We start from the raw sequence: 27,294 nt of genomic DNA, 5'->3' as shown, positions 1-27,294 counted from the left end.
CAGTCTGAACAATGGTGAAAGACTACGTTCTGAATTATACTTCCGCCCCATGTTTTCAGGTGGGGGATGTCGACCCGCTTCATACGCCCTTGAAAACAAGGTATCTTGTACTAATTATGGGGAAGCCACAAGCCAAATATGAGAGCTGCAGACAGTGGCGCCGCCAAGGGGGTGGGGGGGGGGTGGCCTCAAACCTCAAATGACCTCACTGAAGTATTCTCAAACTTCAGATATTGGTCTAATAATGCCCTGTGATCATATCAATACGTTTTCAAACTGAAATGAGACATAAGTCGAAACTAACTGAAATGGTTTTCAAACTTCAATTTATTACCTCACTGAGGACGCCCTCAAATCTCATATGACCTCGGAAATGAAAAACATGCGGAAGGATCTAATGACACAGTAACGCTGTTGTTGGAAATTCACGGAAATTTGGAGGTGTAAAGCTCGGCGGTAGAAAGAAATCACGGAATTCCGCGAATTCGCGGAAAAGGTCACGCCTGTTAACATAACAGGTGAGAATGGTCAATTTGCCATTGAAAATGGCACACACACAATATACACAAACACATTCAGATTTTCGGAAAATCGTATTTTATTGAGGAAAAATCGTACCCTCGTATTAACTTCCAAAAATCGTATGAAATACGATACTGGTTGGCAGCTCTGTAACTGTCATGAAAATTGAACTATCAAACAAGTTACCTTCCATGGTGGAACCTGAAGAGGTGTGATTGCATTAAAAATGTGAAAGAAAAAACAACTTGAAAACTACATTGAGTACATGTTTATTTTCAATAATTGTAAACTTTATCCAAGTAAAGTTGTTTAACTCAAAGGAGAAAACCCCTTCCATACACTTCATGCCAGCTGTCCCACTCATTCCCCTCCCCCGTACAAAAATCCAGCAATTGTGTCCTCACCCGTGTGTTAAGGCATTAAGACAGATATGTGGAGACATGTACAGTATACTTGGAAACTACATACAGCACATGGAAGAAATGTTTTACATCATTGTCAATTTTATCCAAACTCAAAGAAGAAAACCCCTGCCATAGACTTCATGCATGGTGTCCACAACCCCCCCCCCCCTCCCCCTTCACCTCCCTCCTTCTAATCTAGCACTGTCACACCCATGTGTAAGGGCATTAATTACTTTAATATACAAGATAAAAAACTCTCTGAAGTAGATTAGAGCACAAGTGTTCACAGGCTACAGCTGCTAATTATAACACACTCCACATAAAGCTTTTATTGTAAAATGACGAAGAAGAAGAGGAGAAAACCTGAACTTTCATTATACGTCTACCTGATAGAGACAACTGCCACGAAAGAAACTTCCCCACATAGATACGTAAAAGTCTTAAATAATATTCCATTTGGAAGATATTACAAATTTAATGTTCCTTCATACACAAAAAGCTGAAGACTTTGAAATAAGTCATATATACATGACATCGTAGAGCCACATATGTTAAATTTCGGGAATGCAGATGGGTTTTTGCAAATGCTGAAATCTAAAATATTGAAGGACTTAACATGACTTAAGCCCGGGTCACATCTGCGCGATTCAACACGCGATTCAACTCGCAATACAATTGAAGGTTGAATCGCGTAGTTAGACACGGGTATCAACTTGTTGCGCAATAAAAGTTGCGCCGTCGATTTGGGATGATTTGCAATAGAGCAATGTCCTAATCAGTGCAACTTCTTAGAAGCAACTTTTCTGATTCGCGTGATATTAGTTGCGAGTTGAATCGCGCAGATGTGACCCGGGCTTTAGTGATAGCATTTTGGGTTCAGTGTCAATGTTTTTAACATTCTACCTTAAAATTATGAAAAGAAAAACAAAGAGAAAGTGAAAAGGTTACAGATCTGCATGACAGCCCCAGGCACAACTTTTAAAGCAGTTTATCTCCCAAAACAGAACAAGATTTTTCTTAGCTGTTTTTTTTGGGGGGTTGTGGAGTGGTCTTGTTCTTCACAAAGACTGCTGTCATATAAACTAAACAAGATGGTAGGCTTTGTTGTATTCACATGGAAGTCAACAACTAACATCCTCGGTAGAGATAAGATGGTTGCATACGTAGGTATAGAGGAAACTGAGGAACCCTTCCACAAGGATGGTTCTGAATTTGGCGGGCCAAACGCATTCAGTTCAACTGCGATTCACTAGGTACCAAATATTCCAGATTGATGACAGTCCCCACTGCTTGCCAAATCGTTCTGGATTTTGGGGCATCATATCACTTCTGTCAATCTCTCGTAGCTCACACCAGTCACCTAGTAGACATATTCAAAACGAGAAGTAAGAAAAAATTTTTTTAAAGTAAAACAAAAATATGTGACGATAAAGCTTGTATACATGTGTAAAACAATATATTGGCCATACATTTATGCATATTGCACAGCCCATCAGATCCACTCCAGGCCCTATAACTGATAATACAGAATGGATTAGTTTAAGTACAGCATGTCCTTGTATGGTGGCACTTAAGATTATCCTTATCTGGGGTACAACATGTAGGAAATTGGTTTAGTTTTTATATGAACACCCAAAATAACCTTTTTAAGCATATTTAGCAATCCATGGTTTGAGGGCTTTTTCTTGTTTTGATTTCACTCCAAGTCAGTGAATAAAAAACAAATTGCAGTTAATGTTGAAAAAGACTGTGAAATTCCCATAATGCTCGCAAGTCACAAACTGGAGACTTCGACTGGCCAAAAGGGCCCTTTTGTCAGGAAAGACAAATTCTTTCTGTCAAGATGAATCCAAGCCCAATTCATGTGCAACTAGTGCAACGTTCTGTCCCAACATTGTAGAGAATTCTTGTCCCCCCACCCAAAAGACAATTTAAATCTGCCATGACCCCCCCCCAATTCCCCCCTGACCTTGACTCCTAACATATGATGGAATCTACGATCAGTACACTTTGCTACAAAAGTGCATAGGCCTAGCCTTAAAGACCAACAATGGAGACAAAAAAATTTCGGGGATTTTCCATAAATTTGGGAGTTTACATACCCATAATAAACATGTGTAAAAAATAATCTTCGAAAACCTACTATAACCCATCCAAAAACGACCACGAAAATGGACATTTTGGGTTGTCACGTGACATGTACCTTGGAATGTCTGAAAACAGAGATTGACCCAAAGGAGCCTCTGGTCACCGTGTGACGTCATTATTGGTATACCCCGAAAATCAAACGCTGAAATAGGTACTGTTTATAAACAGATAGCGAACAATTGTACTGTATTTGAATGTCTGATATAGGTTTCCTAAAAAGCTGACTTTTCTTCCCATTTTTCACGTATTTAACGTCCGAAATTGGTAAAGTTAATTACAGCAATGTAATTGGAGTGAGTTAAGGATTACATACATGCAAAATGGTGGGATTTTATGTTTATCGAAAAGTCTCCATAGTTGGTCTTTAAGTATCAATGTTTCTTTCTTCCTCTACTATTACTAATATGCAACACACTTTGTCATGTCAGCAGCTATCTGTTTGTGATGCTACCACATACTTAATCAAACAATACATTGTTTGTTCATAATGCGTTCATTTGTGTACTTGGGTACAAAAGGAAGATGTTATTCTGCAAACACATGGACTTACGTTGTGAAATATACTAAAAAAGAATGAAAATCAAGCGAAAATGTGACACTTACCATACAATTTGTCTAAATCATTCCTGAAAAAGGGACGAGGTGGACCTAGAAACAGATAGAGTAAAGAGAGAGGGAATCACAATAAGAATATCACAGGTTATAACACTATAATATGCTATTACATGACTTTGTAGTACATCAATTACATCACAGGTGGGCAGAGTACAGCACCAGGGCCTCATGCAGCCCCCCAAGCATTTTTTCCTGCTGCCTGCGTGGTTTTTAAACCCCTGTTGATGTGACCCTGCGAAACTCTGTCATATAACAGAACAATTGATGTGTTTCTTCAGCTATAAACCAACTGTTCAACAAGGAATTCACTGAATGACCAAAAGGTTTCTTACATGTAGTGCATGTGATACTCTGTGATAGGAATCCTCATTTCAACTTAACGGATGGACAGCCAGCATATAGAAACTTTGGGATCTTTTCAGTCCTGTGTAATGCAAATATTTCCTTATATGTTGTGAGAGGGTCGGAGCATTCTTAGGCCATGTAACGGACAGTGGATTGAAACGTATAATTTTCACTGCGGACAGCATTATTTTGCCCAATCCTGCTAGACATCATCAACCAAGTGGGCAGGGTAAAGGAGGGTTACTGTTCATCTTGTACATATCACACATGCATCAAAGCGACCGAATCTTTACTGCCAAAAATCGGCGCGAGTGTGGGTTAACTTAAATGCAGGGTAAACTGCACATAAAAAGATTTTTATACACAAATGATAATACCTACCTGCCTCCTATATATGTGCTCTCCCCTTTCTACCTAGCTTAAAACAAATTGTGAGAGCCTGGTGACTAATTGGCTAAGGCGTCGGACTCGGGATCCAAGAATGCTGGTTCGATTCCTGCCTAGTTCATTACGTTGTGTCCTTGGGCAAGATGCTTTATCTCACTTGCCTTTCTCCACCCAGGGGTTAAATGGGTACCTGTGAGGTAACTTGTCATTGGGCGCAGTATATAACTGCTGCCGACTGGAGGGATTGTCTCTGGGACAGTTTATCATTGACCAGGGGTAATATATGTGTCTGTAAAGCGCTTTGAGACCTATCGCTGGTATAAAGCGCTATACAAAAAGCAAATATTGTTATTATCATTATTACCCAGTGTTAAAAATTTCTAAAGACATTTTACTCTGCCTTACAGGAAGTATTCACCTTTGACCTTCCTCTCATTAGAGTCATACTCGACTACCATCAGCAAGATTCTCCCATCTGTCTTCAAGACACTCTTCATCAGTGTGATATACCTGGAAGTAGAAATTGACAAAAGACCGATCACAGGACTACCAGTCTTCAAACTGCTCTTTAACTGCTATGTAAAATCTTTCAAGAACAAACCATACACCAGGTGGCAGTTCTTGCAACTCCATTTATCAAAGTAGGCTAAATAGCCAGAAAACTAGATCCAGGCATCCATGGATCGCCAGACAATTTGTAAGAGAAGGAAAGAAAGAAGCAAATTTTACCAAACAAAACCACTTTACCCTAATAGCAAGGGATGCAGTATTCACACACTAAGCCAATTTTTTTAAACAACTTTTTGAACAACGAGGAAGCGATCTAGAATTCTTAAGATTGAAAAAATAAACGTAGGTTGGTCACCATGAAAGGTTGTAAAAATATATTACAATTTCGAACGTAATCGATTTCAATCAAACAAAATTTTGTTAGCTCGGACTGCCCCTCCCCCAGGCCATCAACTGAATACCATGGTCATAAAATGGATTTCCATCTTTCCCATTATGGGCTAATACTCACTTTATTAGAACAATGACAATGAAATGACAATGACAATGAAACATTTTATTTCCATCATAAACTGTAAGTACAGGTACAAAATAATGCAAGGATATAACTGTATAAAGGTGAACAAAATATTTGTACAGTACATATACATAAACGTTAATACAACATAACCAATGCATGGAAAGGGAGAAAAAAAGAAGTAAACTACTTATAAACACTCAAACATGGATGTCTGCAGATAAAGATTCACATGGAAAAGTGGGCAGGCGGGTTACCAGAGAAGCAAACTTTGGGTTTTCAACAACTTGTGAACCGTTTCAAGTATTAACAGGCTAATAGGTCTACGATACTAAGACAATCAAAAGCTGGCAATATTTTTTTACAGCTTTTAGGTTCTGTTTCTTTGGTTTCCAACTATTGAAGTGGATAAATATGTTGCATATGTTTTACTACCATTTCAGGCCATTAAACACCGTCTTCCACGCAGCTCACGTGTAGAATAAATTGTGTCAGCTTTAAGGAAATCTACATTCGTTTCCATTTGTGCGACTTTTTGAAATCCTCAGAATACCTATGCTTAACTTACCTTCAGTTCTGTAGGATGGTAATGATGCATTTGCAAATTTCTGTGTGTCATGTTTCCATGACTACAGACTAGTCACCAAAATTAAACTAGAAACTATCTTTAATAGAATGAAACCTACCTCTGCCTGTCCTGTTCATAGATGGCTACAATTGAACCTCTGTCAATGACTGCATCAAACTGACCAAGTTTCCATGACTACAGACTAGTCACCATTGAAGTAAAATAGGAACTATCTTTAATAGAATGAAACCTACAGTACCTCTGCCTGTCCTGTTCATAGATGGCTACAATTGAACCTCTGTCGACGACTGCATCAAACTGACCAAGTTTCCATGACTACAGACTAGTCACCATTGAAGTAAAATAGAAACTATCTTTAATAGAATGAAACCTACCTCTGCCTGTCCTGTTCATAGATGGCTACAAGTGAACCTCTGTCCACGATTGCATCGAACTGACCAAGTATGTCCCTGAAATAACAAACAAAATCAAACATCCAGTGTGAACCCAATCAGAGGCCTGAGCAAGGATTAGCAGGGTAAAGATTTTAAGATCTTCTTTTCTGGTTGCCTGTCGCACAATTAGGCGTTAGCTTTTTGGTTGTCCAGATAAGCAAATTCAGTTGCACAAAAAAAAGTAGCAAATTAATAAATAGCGACTAATATGTGTAGGTTTGGTGAATAGAAGACCAGCTTTTGGCCCAATTTTATTTCAGTACCTCTCCTTTTGGGTGAATAATAAGCAAAACAAGTCTTTATTTGTTCCATTTCTGTATCTCCAACACGATTGAGGACAAATACCTATTTTCATTTTAGATATTTTGGGGGTATTTAGTTACAACGCAATCTGAATTTTACTAATTAAAACGACTATTCAAAATCTGGTCATCTCGGACGATCGTTCTGAACATTTGGCCTGCTTAGGCATTGTAGGCACTACTACTACTACCTCTACCAACTATGGTTCAAACAAATACAGCACAAATCACCAAAAAATGTCATACTCACTTATTGAGCTTGAAAATATCACAGCAGTATAGAAGAATTCTTCCATCTTCACTCTAAAGGTAAAAATGAATAATATGGTCACACATAATTCAGAAGATAGAAACCATGCTGCAGAGGGTGTAACTCGGAGTCAACTCTCCTCGATTCCAATGAAGAAATTTGGCAATATATATTATTATTACACCAGTACTTATAGAGCGCAATATCCCGAAGCTCAATGCGCTGAACAAACAAGAAAACTACTGTATACAACAATTAACCATAGACTTCCTTGAAGTAATGCGTTTTAAACAAAGACTTAAAGGTATAAAAAGAACATGCATTCCGAATGTTTGACTGGAGTTTGTTCCACAGTTCAGGAGCAGTGTGACTGAAGGCATGGTTTCCAATTCTCTTGCTGGAAGGTTTCAACGCCAGAATAGACTTGTCAGATGATGAACTAAGTGTGCGACACGGTTGGTACTGAGTGATGAGGTCACGTAAGTAGGCCGGTGACGACTGGTGAAGGCACTTGTAGACAAACGTCAGGATTCAGAATCTAACCCTGTAGTCACACGGAATCCAGTGCAGATTCGCCAGAACTGGTGAGATGTGATCACGAGGACTCACCCTTGCAATAATGCGAGCCGCTCTATATTACAGACTTTACTTAAAATATCATGCAGTAATAAACAACAGGCATACAACTCTTTCCATCTCTGATGATATCATCATACATACTACAGTGGGAGATGAACAAAAAGCAGTACATTTTTTTGTTTCTAACTTTGTAAAGTATCTTCTCCCTTGAAATTTCCCAAAAAGTTGTAATGTATTAACAATTCCACACAGCTACTGTATACAAATTAAGGACTTTAAACACATTGAGCTGTTTCCTACTGTACATGCAACTTTCCAACTGGGCACAGAAATCCCAAAGACATTCATACATACGCTTCAATCTTTTCCAACTGTAATCATGCCCATCCTCTGCCCCAGCACACCCCCTACCCCTCCCCTCCACCCTTACCACCCTCTAACATACTCCATAAACATCTTAAGAGGATGAAACCACAGAAACAGGCGATACCTTGAACAGTTTACCATCGGCAATATCTGGCACGTCTGTCTCGGTATATTTTATTTCATTTTCCTTAAAAAAGTCTTCGCAGGCTTTAGACACTCCTTCTATGCCAACCACATAATGGCCATGATCTGCTAACCTGGTTAAGGTGAACGGGTAAAGGAGAGAAATTCCAAAAGTAAATATAAAAAATATCATGTCTTTCACAACAGAAAATGAAAAAGAAAGCAAATCAACACTGGCCTTCTGTATGAAGTGATTCGTACAGTACAGTACTGCTACTTGTAAACAATTGTAAGTTTTTACTCATATAAACAAAATAACAATGGATATGAATGACAAGACTAAAGACTTAGAACTTCAAACTGGTCTAAATATGACATAATTGAATCACTTGTACTTAACTTAAAGGGACAGACCGATGACAGGAGTTGCCTGTTTCAACAATTGATGGATATGTTTTGCTTTTTAATGTAGGTATAAGCCAAATCTATCATATGTTAGCATTTTGTGCTTAAGGTGAAGATATGGATTTTTGGTTTTTTAAATTTAGTTACATTTTGTGAATGTATCTGGCAAAGTTCTGTCGAGTAAACGATGTCATCTTTATGGTAATTGAATACCGTATATGCAAATTGAATGTATTTGCTTTATTTGGAGATTTAGATCATTTATGCACCTAGGGAGAAAGTCAAACTTCTACAACAACAAATGGTTGCATAAATTTTGATATCATACAAAAACAAGGAACATTGACAGTGAATAAATTTAATAAAAGCAAACATTTCAAATGTGTATCACATTTCAAGGATATTGTCAATGAACAAGAATATTATCATTGGAAAGTGTAATGATGAGCAACTGTAGTAAACTCCCTGGTAAACAAAGCGTACCAATCACTGATCTGTACACTAACCCACTTATTACTCAGTAAATTGACCAGAATAAAAAAGTCAACCTAGTATTTGGTACGGGGGGGGGGGTAGGCACGTCTCCTGAGCACCTTCCCCCACCTCAGTGGCACACACCTCATATCAGTGCTACTGCTCTTGGCTTTGGATACTTTCTATCAACAAGAAACTATAGCAATTAAATCAACGTTTATGTTTGGTACAGCTAGCATACAAAATCAGTGAAACGTATCGCTCAGATTAATTGGGTGAACCATGGGGCTATAACTCCATGGGTGAACAAACATGGCGGACAGGTGACTTCACAGAGTAGGCCTTTTGCGCCAATCCAGTTTGTGTACAGACCAGTGATATCAATCCCAAACCACAGTAAGAGAAAGTCTACCCCTTTAGATGTGTCACAAATTCACAATGGTTGCCAGCTTTGTTCTAGAGCCCCTTGACCACAATCTGTACTGTGCATAAATACAATGCTGTTTATCATTGAATAAAGATCTATATATAATTTACACTCTCCATCTCTTTGTACTTGTGATGATTTCTTGCATTGCTATACACTGTTTGTAGTCAGGAACCACTTGAACATTACAGTAAGTCACACCAACAACTGCGATGACATCACACATCACCTACAGTACTGTGATCCACTTACTGCAGAGAAAGAAGGGTTGACTTTTGGCTAAACAGGTTACTAATGTATGTACATTCAATCAAGCATATCTCAAATAACAGGCACGAAACAGCACTGATATGGGGGTTACAACTTTCAGTGTGGAATATTTTTCTTCTCTTGAAGAGTTACATTATAGGCTACTAAAATATCCCTTCAATTATTTTCTTTATTTTCGACTGTATACGTTGCCTCGTTTGGACCTTGATCCGGGATTCATCAGTACTGCTTCTAGTACAATAATGTAAAGTTCTCATTATGACCTACTGTAGTGCAGTGGTTATAAAATATATAACTGCTCATTGTAAACAAATGCAAATTTATTAATGAATTGAAAGTGAAGGCTATTGTATAAATTTTACAACTCATTATGTCAGATTATTATGTAGGCACACAGTAAGGGTCAATGCAGAAAAATTCAACATGAATGCTGAAACATGTTTTGACCATGATACTGTGGGTATATATAGTAGACATGATAGCAGTACTAGTACTAATAAAGTACTAATAAAGAACATTGTGTATACATGTATTTGTCGTGATATGCACATTGCGTGAAACTCGGGACGAAAATATTTCTGATATTAAAATGTACAGAGATTTATCCCAAGTAATGTAGGCTTGACAATTATTGGTGTACTGTACGACATCTTACAGGGTATTAATGATCTTTCCTTGAGCCTTTTAATTGTAGCTTGATCAATTCTAAACCATCTTGTTTCTTCATTTTTTTTGGTCACCTGAAACTGTTGGCGAGAAGCAATTACATGAAGAACAACTTTGCTTACCATAGCATATCCAAGGTTTTGCCACAAAGAGGAACTAGAAATCTTTGTCCTTTCTTGCCATTGGATAGATAATCAATATTGTCCATCAAAACACTGTCAACATGAATGAAAAGTAACAAAGAATCATAACAAAATAAAATAACAACATTTTGTACTGTAATTGACAAATCATGTTAGAAAAGAGTTCAGATGCAAAGAAACTACTAAAACAGCTCTTAATTGGTAGTCTACCTCAGAATACGCTTTAAAACAATGCTATGAATTGAAAGGTTTATCTACTGTAGGACTGATCTATCAACAATTTGTTATGATCTTTCCCAACTGAAGCTCATGGTTTGGTGTTATGGTTGGCCTATTGTAGGTTGCATACAGATACTTTCAAAGCCAACCTTTGTGTTAAAGCATTTCAATTAGATGCTGAGGTAATAGTTAATACCAAACAAAAGGAGAGAAAAAAAGAACTTAGGGGTGCTTTGTATTACCGTTACCAAATTTCTTTGGTTTTAGTGTCGAACACTGTCCTGCCCTTTTAAAAAAATTTGGGTTGGCCTTTAAGGCTCAATAGGTTAGGTAACTGAAGCACTACACTGTACTAGAGCCAAATAAATACATAACGTTCGTGTCAGCACTTGTTGCAACTATGTAGCCCAAGTTACGGATTTTCCCACCGTCTTAAATACCTAACACATTGGAACAATTCAGTTTGCCAGTGGGACAATTTGCTTTCAATGAAAACCAGGACAATCTTGATAAGCCTGATTAGGACTAATGGTTACCCCTAGCTAATATTGAAATATTACAGCACATTAAGTCAATATTGTTGATCTGAACTAGGCCTACAGTACCTTACACCAGTGCTTACTCTAATGATAGTTATTGATATATATTACAGGTACTACTTACCCAGTAACTTTTGACCGATGAAATTGTATTCTCCCATCGTCCCATCTTGAGGACCACTCAGCGAGTCGATCTTTCCCTTCCATCTTCTTTGATCACTATTGCTACCGTGTATTTAGGTATTTACTAGCAGAACTGCTCTATTGTAATAGAACCCTAGAAATTAGAATTGTACTTTGTGGGCTACAACAATCGGCGTATGCATATACTAACCAAGACCGACTATGTCAATGAGCCCAAAGAAATTGTATATATAAAATATCTGTGCAGGATGATGCATGTGTTACACAGTGAGCTAGATGTCTTCACGCTCTAGCCTCTAGTGTTAGTGCTGGCAGAGGTGTTCGTGCAGATCCCCAACACCTCTGTCAACGTGCTGTTTCAACCTGCATTATTCGAAGTGACAGAACTGAAAGAAACGTAATTACACAGCACTTTCTCTGTGTCCCAGTTTGCTATTTGGTAGATAACAACCTATTATGCAATACCTGATTTTCAAATAAAAGTAAATAGAGGGTAACCAGATCTTCACGCTGTCGACAATCGGCTGTAATTTCTGTTCAATAATCTGCTAAATACGGTAGACGTTTAGCGCCATGTCATAAAAAATGTTTCTCGTTTTCTAAACCTAATTTGTTCTCGTTTCTGCACCTTCTTTATTGTTCCTGCAAGTTTTCCAGCTTTTTTCTGCAACTTTGTTGTCCCTCATTTGTTTCTGTAACCTTTTTATCAAAATAATAATCATAATTTTGTTGATGACGATGATGATGATGACGATGATGATGATCATAATAATAATAACAACAACAATAACAATAATAAAAACAATAATAGTAATAATATTTTTTTTATTCTGTATTTCATTTTTAACATTTTAAAATACATTAAGCAAATTAATTGAAATCTAACACATAATTAGCAAAAATAACTTCATAATTTTCTTCTTAACGTGATGAAATCATATAGCCTACAAGAACATAAATAGCAAAGTTCAAACATACATTAAATGCATCATTTACCAAATCAACAACAAAATATGTTCACATAACATATTTCATAGTGATATGAAAACGAAATTTGCAAGAAATTAACAATTCTGCTTAAACATTTTCTACATAAGCTGACATTTGTACACAAGCACACTACTTGAAAAGAAATTGAAGAAGCAAATCATCCTATCAATCCTGTCCCGTTCAATAAACTTGTCAACTTTCAGACTGAAAGACAAAACACGATGGAAATGATTACTACGAGGCAATGAAATATAGACCCTCCAGGAATAGATATAGCTCTTGGCGTTGAAAATGAAAATGAAAATTAATGGGTGAAAACATATCACTTTAACCACCAATAAAATCATATTTTATTACTCAGATTAACAAAATGATTAACAGTATTGAACAAAGCATCCCTCCAAACTTACTTGGCAACAATATGACAATCTCAGAATAGGTGTTTCATCATATAAACGACAAAAAGTACACAAAGGAGAATCAGCAACACCTAAAACCAGAAAATTGTTAACTGCAAGAATACGTTGTTAATTATGATCATAATGATAATAATGATGATGATCATGATGATGATGATAATAATCATAATCATAATCATTATCGAAATCATAATTATAATCATATTCATAATAATAAGCATCATCATCATAATTGCCTGACGTTAGATATTTACTAGCAGAACTGCTTTTCCTCGTTTCTGCAAGTTTTCTTCTTCTTGGCATCCAAACAAACTTCCAGATAATTCCAAGGCTTGAGGGGCTAGTTTCCAGACCCCAACGTCACTGTAGGGCGGAAAGGGGTAGGGGGTTGCTTGGTAAATTCCCCAACCGCGATGCTTTCCCCCAGTCGTCCCTGTCCAGTCGGCTCCGATTAAACAAAAACGGAGTCCCGCTATTCCAGTAAATTGTAGTATATTAATTTTTTATCGGTGCATTTTTCAATTTACTAACAGCATCCCCTCGCAACCACCCAACCCCTAAACTTCTGGTGCAACCACCTTTTGGGACATGGCTCTATATTGTTATTCCGTAACTATATGTAACTGCACAACTTTCAATATAGGTATTCTATACCACAATAAGAGTAGTGTAATTGCGCTTGAAAAGTTAACAAACACGTGAAGGCACGTGAAAGCACGTAAAGGAAGTATGATCCTTACGTACGTTTTTGACAATATGTTTTCAGGCAGAGCGTTCCTATACATTTAGAGTTGAAGCCAATTTGTGCGGAAACGCGCGGATATTCATTTGAATTACCTATTCGTTTTGTGCAACTGCATTTGCCGTATTTCTAAGACGTCGACCGAAGAAAACTCGTCATTTTTTTTTCGTAGTACAGAAAGTTAACCGTATAAGAGTAGGATAAAACAATTAAGAACCAGGCACAATTAAGATGGTAATTTGAATTTAATACCAGGGAACTAGTATTTAGTCGAACGAGATTAACGGACGTAGCAAAGAATGGATGGACAACCATACCAGACTATTCCATTTATTTCAGTTACAATGTACCTAATCTGTTGAATGCATAAAACAATCATTACAGGTCTTCTACAAAAGATGTTACAGTACGGCTGCTTCACTTCCGTTGCTTTACCCCGGCGCTGTAAAATATCTGTTTATAAGATATTAATTATTCATGGGAAAGAGTTTTCCCTACACTGTGCGTCAAGACCGGGCTCACAGAACCTCGCTCAGTATAGTCAATTTTCCCTAAGTGTATGTGTTTTCAGGAAAGCTAAATTTTATAGGTCTTCGAAAGCTCAATAATGCCATTCGAAAAATATTATTAATTCGTTCGGACGAAATATAAACTTCGTTCTTCCTAATTTAAGAATTCTTAATTCGTTCGAACAGATTGGTGGAGGAGGAGGAGGTGCACGCAATCAATTTCTGGAATAAATATGGACAACAATAATAATAAACAAATAATGAATATTAATTCACCATTAATTCACGAAATGAATTGTTATAGTAAGGGGCGGATTGGGGATGGTGAACTAGCTATTATAGTGCAAGAAAGTGGTGTTATTTTGTCAATGTTATGTCGATAGATGTTCAAGTCTATATGTAAGGGAAATCGAGTATTGAGGGTTCTTGTTAGTATCTTACTAAACCTTTGATCTGAGCATATCTAGGAAACACATAAATAGAATAAATAACAATGTACAAAAGAGTGCAGAGGACTTAAGTCAGATCGATATTTTCGATACTTAAGTCACTCAGACAATATATAATTAACCTAACTAGGGTTTAACTAACTTTGGAAGATCTTCAATAACATATAAATATTAGGAAGTAATTGCCCAACTGCCAGTTGGGACGCCTCCAACAAAATACTTCGAATAAATAACAAAACGTAGTTCCGTGTAAACAATAAACTGAATATGTTTCTTGGTCATCTGTTTCCTTCCCGATGGTGATTGTTGGTTTCCGCACAGCATAATATTACAAAAAGAATGGAAGGAGTATTGTTGAAGGTTAAATTAAACAAATAAATTATGCTCTTGGAAGTGTGACCAGTCAGATGACTCAGAGGATAGAGCAGTGGATGGTATGTCCTGAGTTCGAGTCCAAGTGAAGTTAGGTTGTTGTATCTTTTCACTTTCGTTTGCTCCACTTAATACTTTATATATTAATTCAAATTTAAACAAGTCTTTTACCAGTCTGAATGTGGTGGCCGATACTTTAAAAAGGGTGACTTTAAAATGACTGGTCTTTGTTTTTGCTATCGTAGTTTGGAATAGAAGGTGTCGACTTGTGTTTGATAAGACAACTATTGATAAAAAGGAGTTAGTGAAATCGATTAAAAGAGTAATGCAAGAGCGCATTGAATTTGATTTTAGTAGATGGTCAGAAGTCAACTTTATGAAAACTTGGATTCATGGTTCGTCTTTCTGTGAAATGGTAAACGGGGAATTAAATTAAAATACCGTATTGTTAGAGTGTATAGATCAACTTATTATTTTACTTTTAGCTTTTATATATAGGTATTTTTTTCTTTCTTTCTCCTTTGTATAATCCTGTATCTATCGATTTCTGGTAGTTTTGTAAAGTGAAAAGTCAATAAACCGAAAGAAATTAAAAAGGGTGACGAATAACTCATATACCTCGTCGATCGTGTAAATCATGCTAGGGTTTAAGACATGTGCGGTGTTCATATATACGCTCCGGCTGAGGTATGCATGCTTTTTTCTGGCCTAGGGTCCCGGGTTCATGTCTCCCTTGATGTCGCAAAACAACCTGGGAGGATGCGAAGAGGGTTGGTCAATTTTAAGGTCGACCAGCGTACAAGGTGACGTGCTCGACGGTAGCCAAGGGGGGGGGGGGGCGAAGGGGGCAGCCGCCCCCCCCCCCTTGAGCAAATTTTTTTTTTTTTAATGTTTTTATGATATCGCTAGTATTTTCAAAAGAAAAAATGCTAAGATGCAACTTACAAGGCCTGGGAAGTGCCATTTCCAGCAATCTGGGAGGCATTCTAAGCCAAAATTTTCTTGTACGATTCGCGCCAATCATGGTGGCGCTACGCTTAGATAGTTTTCAATGCCGAATCTACAGTTTCGCCCCTCCCTTGGCAAATTCCTGGCTACGCGCCTGATACATGTCAAGTACTTATCCACCCTTAACTGACCATGATTCCGATACTTTCGCCGAGTTGATAATAAACAGCAAATGGTATATCAGCAGCTGATAAACTTAGTCCCTACGCATTATGTAAATATGTTGACGTATCAGAATCTCGTGTTAATACACAGCTGACGAAAGCGTAGGCAGTAAAAGTAAATGGTGTTGGTGTTTGGTATTTTATATATATATATTTTATATATAGTAGATAACTCCCGCGCATCATATTTCCATACGATAGTAATATACTATGGAACTGCGGAGTAAAGTTCAGAATGGGTTACACAAGGGGGCCGAACATTACATATGGGTGTTGGGAGGTTGATGCAATATTCATCAACCATCAATTTCTCTCCTATATTTGCAATCGTTATGAGCAGTCTCAAAGCAAAAATTATTTTTTAGGTGGATGGGATGGAGTGAGTGGGGCAGGGGCGTTGGTTTGTGGATACAAGGGGTAAGCAATATGGGCAACAACTATCACTATTAACTCAATGGGCTGCTTTAACTACGGACAATTTTAACCGGGTCGATATCTTAAGCAACGGACAATTCTGTTCCATGACGTCACTGGGTATGTTCATCTTGACTGTCCGTTGGGAAGATTCAGGATACTGTAAGATGATATAAAAGGATCGTCTTTTATGCTAAATCTCTGGATAGGTACCGATGACGTCACTTCCTCATTGCATATCTAAAGGTTGAGGTTAATCAACTCTTATATCAATTTTAATCATTCAGCCAAAACATCATGTTCTTATTAATAACATATAAAGAACAGAGAGTTGGATGTCATTGAGCACCATCTGTGCTTGACACATTTGTATATGCATCGTTAATATGTCATGTGAGGGTCATAAAATGTCCTATTTTTCCCATGGAGTTTAGTGTTACATCTGATGGAATTGATCTTGTAGTCGGTGGGTTAGACTACAAAGTCCAGTCACTTTAACTGATGAACGTCAACTGCTTAAGAGTTGAAGTTGAAAAGAAGAAATAGAAAAGGAAACAAATATTGAATTCGACAAGGAAGATGGTCTAATAACAAGGAGGAGAATGAACCAAAATGTGACGCATGAATTATTCAGACAACCATTAGCGTGTGGATCGTGAACCACGAAGGTTCAACGTTATATAAAACACAACATTCATCACAAAAGCTCAAGGTTCGAAGCATTTCCGTTTTATAGGAATGACTTTGCAGCACACTTTTCTGCACGAGTTTGACCAATTCTATATATAGCTCACTATAATCGCGTGCCGGTAATTCACCTTCTACGGGACCGACGGAGAAGGGGGAGCTGAGGTGTGGATTTATCCGTCACTTTTTGTTTTGCCATGTCTAAACATGTATAATAATAACCCAGACTGCTGTAATCATTGAAAATTCGAGTCAACTTAACAAGTATGACTGCATAGCACATTGGTATACCGACGTAAAAACAATGCCCGGTTTCATTTCTACGAGGAAATTGACAGCTAGCTAACTGTCAAATTTTCATTTTGTGTTTTTTCGTAGGCCTACCAAAGTCCGTGAAAATGTTGGCTTTTTCCTTAAAACTTTCTATAAATGGTCGAAAGTTTGAGGAAAACACCGAAATCTTTCAACAGTTTATTTGGACCTTTCGTTGTACCCCCATACACCCTCCTACTTTATTGAGTACCACCTAATGATATCACTATCCCGAGGTTTCAAGAAAAGTTGCTATTTTGAGATTAAAATAGCCTGTTGAACTTTTAAAACGTTAACATTTCAAGGAATAAATCGAAATATTTGGGAGATAACAGTATTAAAATTTGTGTCATGAGTGTGTCATTTTGTCAGGTCATGAAGACAAAGTGTTGTCGAAGGTGCAAACACGGCTATTCATTTAGCTATTCTTCTTCTCTTTTTACTTTGCATTTTCATTCTTCTTTCCATGTTCAAGCTGATTTTACGCACTTGACACTGAAACAATGAAAGCACTTATTAGGTACATGCTCAGAAATTCAACATGTTTGATCCACCATTATTTTGGAAAGCTCAACTTTATAACGGAAAATATGTAGTGCTATAAATAATAAGTCTATAAATATCAATGCAAATGAGAATCGGTCTGTAATATTTTGATTTGTTCAAGCTATCACCTTTGTCTGTCAAAGAACTTTTAAGTTGCTATTTCCATGCAGGGTGGAATAAAAATGTTCTTACCTTTTCTTTGGGGGGGGGGGGGGGGTGGTATGTCGTTCATCTCTATCACATAGACACCTGATGATGGTTGGGTGTGCTTCTGATACCTTAACTAAGACTCTTCTCAGACGCGTAAGTAAAGATATTATTAGAGAATTATTATGTATACAAGCATTTACAGATGCCTGTAGCAGCGGCGAATTAGATATAGGAGGCTGAAATTTGATGGAAACAGCCAGATGCGAAGGAAGGAGCTTGTGCAGGAGGGGGCATTCCCGCCCTCCCTCCTTGTGCACGCCATTGGCGTTTAGTGCTGTTGCCAGATAATGGTACCGCTTGGAACCACATCGTGACCGGTTTTGCGTTACTTTTACCAAACAAACGTAATACAAAAACATAAATGGATCTATCCACTAACAAGTAACGAATTGTCAACGTATTTAATTTATAGTCTTTTATTTTTCTTATTCCAATTAAAGGGGTTTTCCTATATAATCGTCCCTGGTCCTACCGAGGGGATACCATTACACGGTGCTTTTTCAGGGACCTTAAGTTTCCTCGAAGAGATCGAGTTTGATTTCCCAGATTGCGAAAAAAAATGCTAGCAAAGTTGATTTTACAGCAAATGATAATAATGGATTCAAACAAATTCACATACGTACCTCAAGTAAGAGAGTATTAATGTCCATGTGCTTAATGTCTTTCGTCGTTGTATAGTCATAAATTTAATGCTTGATACGTGTTACCGGAGGCCGGTTAAAACGCAAAACGTTCACTGTGAATTCTGAACTGCTCACATAGCGTAAACATCTTGTCGTTTAGGTTTCAGTAATATGAAAGCAAATGCACCACTTGAATGGCATTAATCTATCTCTATTGTTTCAAATAATGAAGATGTGGTTCGTCAATGAGTATCGATAAAGTCCATTAGTGTGTTACGTGTTGGACATAACGGGACTACTTGGTATTCCAGTAATGGCGGTTTTCTTCATTTCTTCATTGTTCATCAGAATGTAGTCAATTGACTTGTAAAACAAATAGAACAAAGAACAAGGAATCGGATAACATTCATCCGAGATCAAACTAGTTTTATCCTGAGACGTGTACAACGAACAGATAGACCGAAGAGCTGAAGACATCCCCGAAGATCAAGTGTAGTATCTGTCTCCTTTAGAGGGGAATGGTCATACACACCTCACGATGGTCACACAGTCACAGTCTCGATGCAAGGGGACTATAGTTGAGAGCGGATCAGATGTTCGGTAGTTTGGTTTTCGTGCCCAGGTTCTTTCCTGGGTGAGTTTTCTTTTAAAAAAAAGTATCCCCGGTATTCAATCATGGGAGAATGATCGACAGATAGATTTTGTTGTAACTTGATTACTCACTTAAATAATTAAATAATGAACAAAGCAGAATTTTAGTCTTAATATCATAATAGAAAGAAAACAAAAAACTTTGAGTCCAAAACTGTTTCTGTAGCTTTTCCAGTATTTTTCAAGATATGTATCGTTAAATATACTTAATTTCTGGAATATTCGTTTACTAGGCTTGATGGTGACGTCGGCTCCTCATTGTAGTTCTTATAGTTAATGTTAATCCGTTGTTTCTTAAGGTCAACCAGAATATGTTCGTTTAACTTCATATACGCAACAGAGCACCCTTGGATGACATTCAACACCATTTGTCCTTAACAAATTGGTAATAAATTATAAACATGTCATTTGAGAACATATCATCTTAATTTCTCCCTTTGAGTTTTGTATTGCAACTGAGGAACTAGTCTGATGGGCTAAAAGGTCAAGTCACTTTAACTAGTGAACCTCAACTGTTTGAAGGGTCATTCCAAAAAACAAACAAAAAATAAGTAAATGTGCTATACAACCCTAGCTAGACCGAGAGCAGTGGTTTTTAACGGTCCACGGCATATCAAAGTGAATTTGGTTCCTGAAGTTATCAAAACACAATAATGGGTATATATTTTGTTTGTGAATCTCAAACAAAGTTCCTAAAATCACTCAGTTTCCGAAACTACCTATCCGGTATGAGAATTGCTACAACACTGTTGCTTATAATGGGACCATATTGACACTGGTATACTTTGGTCTTCTTGCAAAAGTGATATAGATTGAATTCTATGTATATTAAAATGTTATCACATGGTCTTGCTGGCTTGTATGTCTCTGGCATTGCAACGAATATAATGCTTGTTTTGGTGTAGGTTGGGTAAATCTTTGCCAACACATTTATACCCAACAATGAATTTAATTGCTTGGCTTACCACAAATAACCCATTACAATAAATTCATTCCACCTTCAGAGTGACAAGAAAAAAGGGGCTTTTAGGGAATTCGATGGCGCTAGTTTGAAACAGGGTGTTTTTTAATATAAAATAATTATATGGCTCTTAAAGGCATCCGTAGATTCACTTTTAGGAGAATAGCGCCTCATCAGGCCACGTATTCAGTGGACGGTGGCTGCAAGCATGCCGGTCGCAGAGATGTCACCACCTCTGGCCAAAGGCAAGGATTCACGCACGCCACCTAGTACGCTTCTGGTCGATTTGACCGACCTTCTGCGCATCCTCCCGGGTTCTTTTGCGACAACAAGGGAGACATGGTACGGGATCCTAGGCCACAAAAAGTACCATACCTACAGCCAAAGGTATTATCGCCAGAGGCCTGTCTTGAACCCTAGCCACGATTTACACGACCGACAAGGAATGAGTCTTTCGTCACCCACTTAACAGCATCGGCCACCACATCAGCTAGTAATTTATGTGGTTGAATTAATATATCAAGACTTTAGCGTCGACTACTGAAAGAGAAAAAGAAATTTATATCGTGTATAACCAACCATTGATGGAGTCGAACTCAGTTTCATCGGGTTACCAGTCCACTGCTCTACCATCTGAGCCATTTGACAAGTTGACATTTATCGAGCTTAAATAGGTATTATTGGTTGGATACAATCTATTGGTAATAGTGAATGACACTGCCTTCAACGAAATCTCTATTCATCCTGTTTCACTCTCATTAGAACAACGGATCTGAATATCTGTATTGACAAGAAGCTCACGCTTTAATGTCTTTGTTTACATTGCAGCAAGCAGTAAGAATGTCGTTTCCTTTCAAGACGTAAATGTACAATAGGCTTATTCCCTGATACTATCGATGAATTCGAAGCAAGCAGTAAAAGAAAAACCGATTCCGTGAAATCTTCTTATTCACAAAAGGTCGCTTACGATTATGCTCGCAAGAGAGTTCTTGTTGTAGGTTGTCTCCCTTTACAACTATATTCTATGCAGACGATTATGAACTGGGATTAAGCCTAACATTTCAACAAACAATACGGTACCTAATCACATTTCAAGACCTTTTTGAATGAGGAAGGGACAATACTTATTAATTCAAACACGTTAACTACATGTGACTACTCTTATTTAGGAATCTGAATGGCTGGAAATAGCACAGTAATTCGAAACTCGAAACATAATTCATAGGGTTTTGAGTTTAGCAAGTAGATTTGGGAACAGGCGCGTAGCCAATGGGGGGGGGGGGCGAAGGGGGCAGCCGCCCCCCCCCCTTGAGCATATTTAAAAAAAAATTGTTTTAATGTTTTTATGATATCGCTAGTATTTTCAAAAGAGAAAATGCTAAGATGCAACTTACAAGGCCTGGGAAGTGCCATTTCCAGCGATCTGGGAGGCATTTTCAGCCAAAATTTTCTTGTACGCTTCGCGCCAAACATGGTGGCGCTACGCTTAGATAGTTTGCATTGCCGAATCTACAGTGTCGCCCCTCCCTTGGCAAATTCCTGGCTACGCGCCTGTGGCCAGAAGGTCGAAATACTCTTTGCCACCGGTATGTTTGCAGCCACCGTCCACTGAATACGTGTCCTGATGATGCGCTGTTGTCCTAAGAGCAAATATATGTTGGTTGTAAGTGCCATAATAGTAATTTCCATACAAAAAGCGTAGAGTTTTAAGCTAGCGCCACCATCTGTTCTTAAAGTACATTGTGACACGGTGTAGATCCCTCTCAAATTCATACTACTGATTCTTTAGATGAGAAGCTAAGAATATGAATCATTACTGACGAAACATGGCTTACTGTTTACAAATGAGCTTAATCAAGTCCCATTCACTACTCCCAAAACCACTGAATTTGCGACAAATATTCATATGAGTTGACGCACAAATGAGGGACTCACGGTACAGTTACACGATTTAGTGAACAGCCTTCGATTGAGTCCAAATGAGCCTAGCCTAGGCCTACGACAGTTCAGTTCAGTTAATATATTTAGCACATAATAAGACATACAAAACAGTGCAGTAATGGTAAATACAGGGTACTAGAAAAAAAAAAACATTAAAATGACAACTTTGCTTATCGCTGTCTACAAATATGTAGCCCAATTATAATAATACGTACACTGGCCTACGTAGGATATCGCGCTTTATAATAGGGGCGATATGATGAAGTAGTCGAGCGGGTTGCGATTTTTTTCTTAAACAGGTTTGCAATTGTGTGTAAACAGTCGCTTATGATTGGTCGGAAAAGTTACGTCATCACCATAGAAACCTCCACTTCGAAGTTACCAAAATGTCTGCATATATTCGTTGCAACGAAGATATACCCTTTCAAAATTACCCGAAGCTTTCGTATCTTTGGAATTGGTTTAGACATATTTAGCACACTAGTTTGTTATGATTGTTTGATCTACTATCGAAGTTTGATCGAAGTTTTCTGTGAAGGCATTGATCGATAACATCGCACAGTGAAAGTTTCGTACAGGGTGCATCAGACATGTGCTGTAGGCCTATATGTATTATATCTGTGTACACGGTGCAGTGACGGAAATGTAGTATACTGCAGACTATACTGTTTTGCGTATATTCATTCAACACTCGTGAACTCGCGTCGTGAAGTTGATTTTAGAGTACCCACGAAACAAATTCCGATTTCAATAGAACGGCTTACGAATCTTGGACAATGTAAACACGATCTCAATGGAATGTGGCGTATGTATATCATAAGTAAGGTTAACATGTGTTACAAACATTAAAAATAAAGTTAGGGCGTTTGGTAGGAAACCCCGAAACTAGACTTAACTAAGTGTTAGGGTGTTAGTAAGAGAAGCGCCAAGAAATGTAACGATCAAGTTTTGTTTTTGGTTTCGTGTAAATATACCCATAATTCCGTCAAAGTAAAAAGTCACAATTGCAAGGAACTATTTTCGGTGCAACAAAGAGCTTCGAAAAAAATCGAAACTTCATGAGATGAAAAATATAAGATATATTAATATAAAACGTATCAATATTGATATGAATATTAGTAACTTCCAAGAATAATTAGTACTCTGAGACATTTGGATATATAATAGTCTAAGATTGCAGGAAAAAGTCAGACATTGGAGAAAACACTTAGTTGACTGTTGGAAATGAAAAATAGTTGAATATTATTGTTTTTCTCCCGAAGTTATTACATTTTATAAAAGAAAGTCAAGAGGCTTTTCTGAAATATTTTGCAAATAGAACTGCAAGTTGGTGCTTTCATAAGTAACAAAAGGTAAATACATTCCCATCATAATAAGGCTAGGTGTAAAATAAAGGCATTTATTTGCATGTACCACTTACAAAAACGTGAAATCTGCATCCGAAAATAATAAACGTATAGTGATCCAAGTAGTAAGAAAAATTTATTATCAAGCAAGGACCTTCAACAGAGATACTCTCAAGCTGTTTTGTTTTAATTAATGTCTGGCATAAATAAGAAAAGACCTGTGGTACATTAAGCCCTGCCCACTGATTACTATGCATGATATCTGCACCAAAAACAACAGAGACTATCATTGGGTTAATGGTTATAATTATACCTAGTATCAACTCAAACATAAATACATTTTTTTTTTACATTTTGTGTTTACATTCTCATTTGGTCCCGCCATTCTCATTCAACAAACCCCAAATGACAGTGAAAACATAGTGATGATGGACCAACGCTCCACACCAAATATTAAGTAAATGTCATGTATAGCTACTTGGAAATTGCCATTTTAAACTTTTCACATTAAGCCCCCGCCCCCCCCCCCCCACCCAATTCTTATACAAGATATCTTCACAGTAGGGTAAAAAGGGTGGTATATTGACGTGGTTAGTGTGAGATAATTTTTTTCTAAGGCTACACTTCATCTTCAGAGCTTGCATAATCTGTTGAAAGAAGATGCATTTTCTGTTCCTATATTTCAGGGCCATAGTAATACTCTTGAAGGGTATGAGGGAACAGTGCGTGTTGGGAGAAGAGCTATTACCAACCTAAGATTTGCAGATGACATTGACCTCATAGCAGGACAACCGGAGGAACTTACCATCCTTACAAGACTAGAGGAACGTGCAAAGCAACTTGGCATGGAAATCAATGCTGAGAATAACAAGGTCATGAGGATGTGTTCTGTCGAAAAAGTAACGGTACATATTGTAGGTCAAGAACTTGAAACAGTGGCTCAGTTCAAATATTTATGGGCAACAATCACGGATGATGCAAAGTCAGTGCAAGAGATTAAGATCAGAATCGCAGTTGCAATATCTTCAATGGCAAAATCTGAAGCCCATCTGGAGGGATAAGAACATCACAATGAAAACAAAAATGGGCCTCCTGAGAGCACTAGTAACAACAGTGTTCCTGTATGGCTGCGAAACGTGGACTTTAAACGCGGAGATGGAAAAGCGAATAAATGCTTTTGAAATGAGCTATATCCGGACACTTCTCCAGATCTATTACACTTCGCACACCACGAACAAGCAAGTATGGCAAATAATGGAGAGTTTCATAAAGGAACAGGAACCCTCCTTTCAGTGGTGAAGAAAAGGAAACTTCAGTGGTTTGGTCATGTAATTAGACAGAAGAATAGCCCGGCAAACACTATATTGCAAGAAGGGACAAATGTAGTACGAAGGAGAGGCAGGCCGGTTTAATGACATGGATTGACAACATAAAAACCTGGACTAGGATGGACTTCAACCAGCTCATAAGAACAGCTGACGATCGTTAGATAATTAGATAGATAATTAGATAGATAGATAGATAGATAGATAATTAGATAGATAATTAGATAGATAGATAGATAGATAATTAGATAGGTAGATGGATGGATGGATGGATGGATGGATGGATGGATGGATGGATGGATGGATGGATGGATGGATGGATGGATGGATGGATGGATGGATGGATGGATGGATGGATGGATGGATGGATGGATGGATGGATGGATGGATGGATGGATGGATGGATGGATGGATGGATGGATGGATGGATGGATGGATGGATGGATGGATGGATGGATGGATGGATGGATGGATGGATGGATGGATGGATGGATGGATGGATGGATGGATGGATGGATGGATGGATGGATGGATGGATGGATGGATGGATGGATGGATGGATGGATGGATGGATGGATGGATGGATGGATGGATGGATGGATGGATGGATGGATGGATGGATGGATGGATGGATGGATGGATGGATGGATGGATGGATGGATGGATGGATGGATGGATGGATGGATGGATGGATGGATGGATGGATGGATGGATGGATGGATGGATGGATGGATGGATGGATGGATGGATGGATGGATGGATGGATGGATGGATGGATGGATGGATGGATGGATGGATGGATGGATGGATGGATGGATGGATGGATGGATGGATGGATGGATGGATGGATGGATGGATGGATGGATGGATGGATGGATGGATGGATGGATGGATGGATGGATGGATGGATGGATGGATGGATGGATGGATGGATGGATGGATGGATGGATGGATGGATGGATGGATGGATGGATGGATGGATGGATGGATGGATGGATGGATGGATGGATGGATGGATGGATGGATGGATGGATGGATGGATGGATGGATGGATGGATGGATGGATGGATGAAGTCAAGTTCATGGCAAATTTAACGGCACTTTTTGGAGCCATTATAAAAGACGCCAAATTCAATGGAGATTTATCAAAAAGTACGACAAAAATAGATATTTTTTTACTGTTTAATTACGAAAAACAAACGTTGTTAGATTCATTCAACTTACCGCGTCATGGTGGCTAGCGACGCCTTCTTTTGCATTATTCAAACAAGTCAGTCAGAGGGGTAGGTCTCAAGCATTTCATACGTCTGGCCAAATTTTTGGGGCGGGGCTACAAGAAAACTGCTCTCTGAGCTCAAAAACCCGCTCGTTGGGGACTGACTGGAAACACAAATTTCGTAGTGGTCAATCGAAAGAATGGGATATCAGCACTTGTAGAGCGAAAATGTATCGATACTGTTAACAAATATTCTGTAAACCCACTTTCACATTCTGCTATATATGGCCAGTGATAGCATGGGAAGTCTTGAGGAAAATCTGACATCGTCAATTGCAATCCTCATACCATCGCATAAAAGTCCATATGTCAGAACCACCACCCATGGTTATCGGCTACACATGAATACTCATAAAAAGTCATTAACCACAAAGAGTGTCCTGTTTGGCGGTTAATTAGGTTACAAACGGGGGGGGGGGGGTCTCTATTCATTTCACGTGATTGAAGTTCGGCTGGAGTAGAGGTACCTTTGCATAACCCTGGCCATTTCGACAATGCGGTTGGCGAAACCGCCGTGCAATCATTGGGTGGCATGGGTTATTTCGCTTTTCATTGTATCACAGCTCACATGTCGTTTACCGAGCGATTAACGATAGAAATGTGTTGTTTCGGGTGTATAGGTTCATAGAACACTTCCAACCTAAATATAGATAAAATAATATTAGACTCATTTGCGCCTTGCCCGTATGCGATTTGTTTTCCCCAAACAGGTTTGCAATTACAGAGTTTTCAGCCAATCAGATTGCTCATGACGTCAGCATCAATAATAACCATCGCTTGGAAGTTCGAAGTTATATACTGAGTTACACACTGACACTTGATTGAGTCTAGTTAAGGGGTTTCCATTCAAACGCCCTAACTTTACTTTTAATGCTTGGATTACATGTTGACCTCACTTATTATACATACGCTACATTCTATTTGGTTCGTGTTTACGTTATCCACGATTCGTGAGCCGTTCTATTGAAATC

The 27,294-nt window shown here is 38.2% G+C and overlaps 1 protein-coding gene across 1 annotated transcript; it reads right to left on the bottom strand.

The window, feature by feature from the left end:
• Nucleotides 1-580: 580 nt before the first annotated feature.
• LOC139981085 (probable thiopurine S-methyltransferase) lies at nucleotides 581-11,870 on the bottom strand. Its single transcript, XM_071993253.1, has 8 exons — nucleotides 11,359-11,870; nucleotides 10,456-10,548; nucleotides 8,093-8,225; nucleotides 7,024-7,076; nucleotides 6,412-6,486; nucleotides 4,840-4,931; nucleotides 3,678-3,722; nucleotides 581-2,286 (listed from the first exon to the last, which is right to left on the bottom strand). Exons 1-8 carry the CDS (start codon nucleotides 11,439-11,441, stop codon nucleotides 2,162-2,164), a joined length of 699 nt encoding a protein of 232 aa, XP_071849354.1. The 5' UTR covers nucleotides 11,442-11,870; the 3' UTR covers nucleotides 581-2,161.
• Between the last annotated feature and the right edge of the window lie 15,424 nt (nucleotides 11,871-27,294).

This window comes from Apostichopus japonicus, chromosome 15 (genome assembly GCF_037975245.1).
Source record: "Apostichopus japonicus isolate 1M-3 chromosome 15, ASM3797524v1, whole genome shotgun sequence".
In the NCBI taxonomy this organism is placed as follows: domain Eukaryota; kingdom Metazoa; phylum Echinodermata; class Holothuroidea; order Aspidochirotida; family Stichopodidae; genus Apostichopus; species Apostichopus japonicus.
Note: the sequence above shows the minus strand (reverse complement) of the source record. Positions and strands in the feature narration are given on the sequence as shown.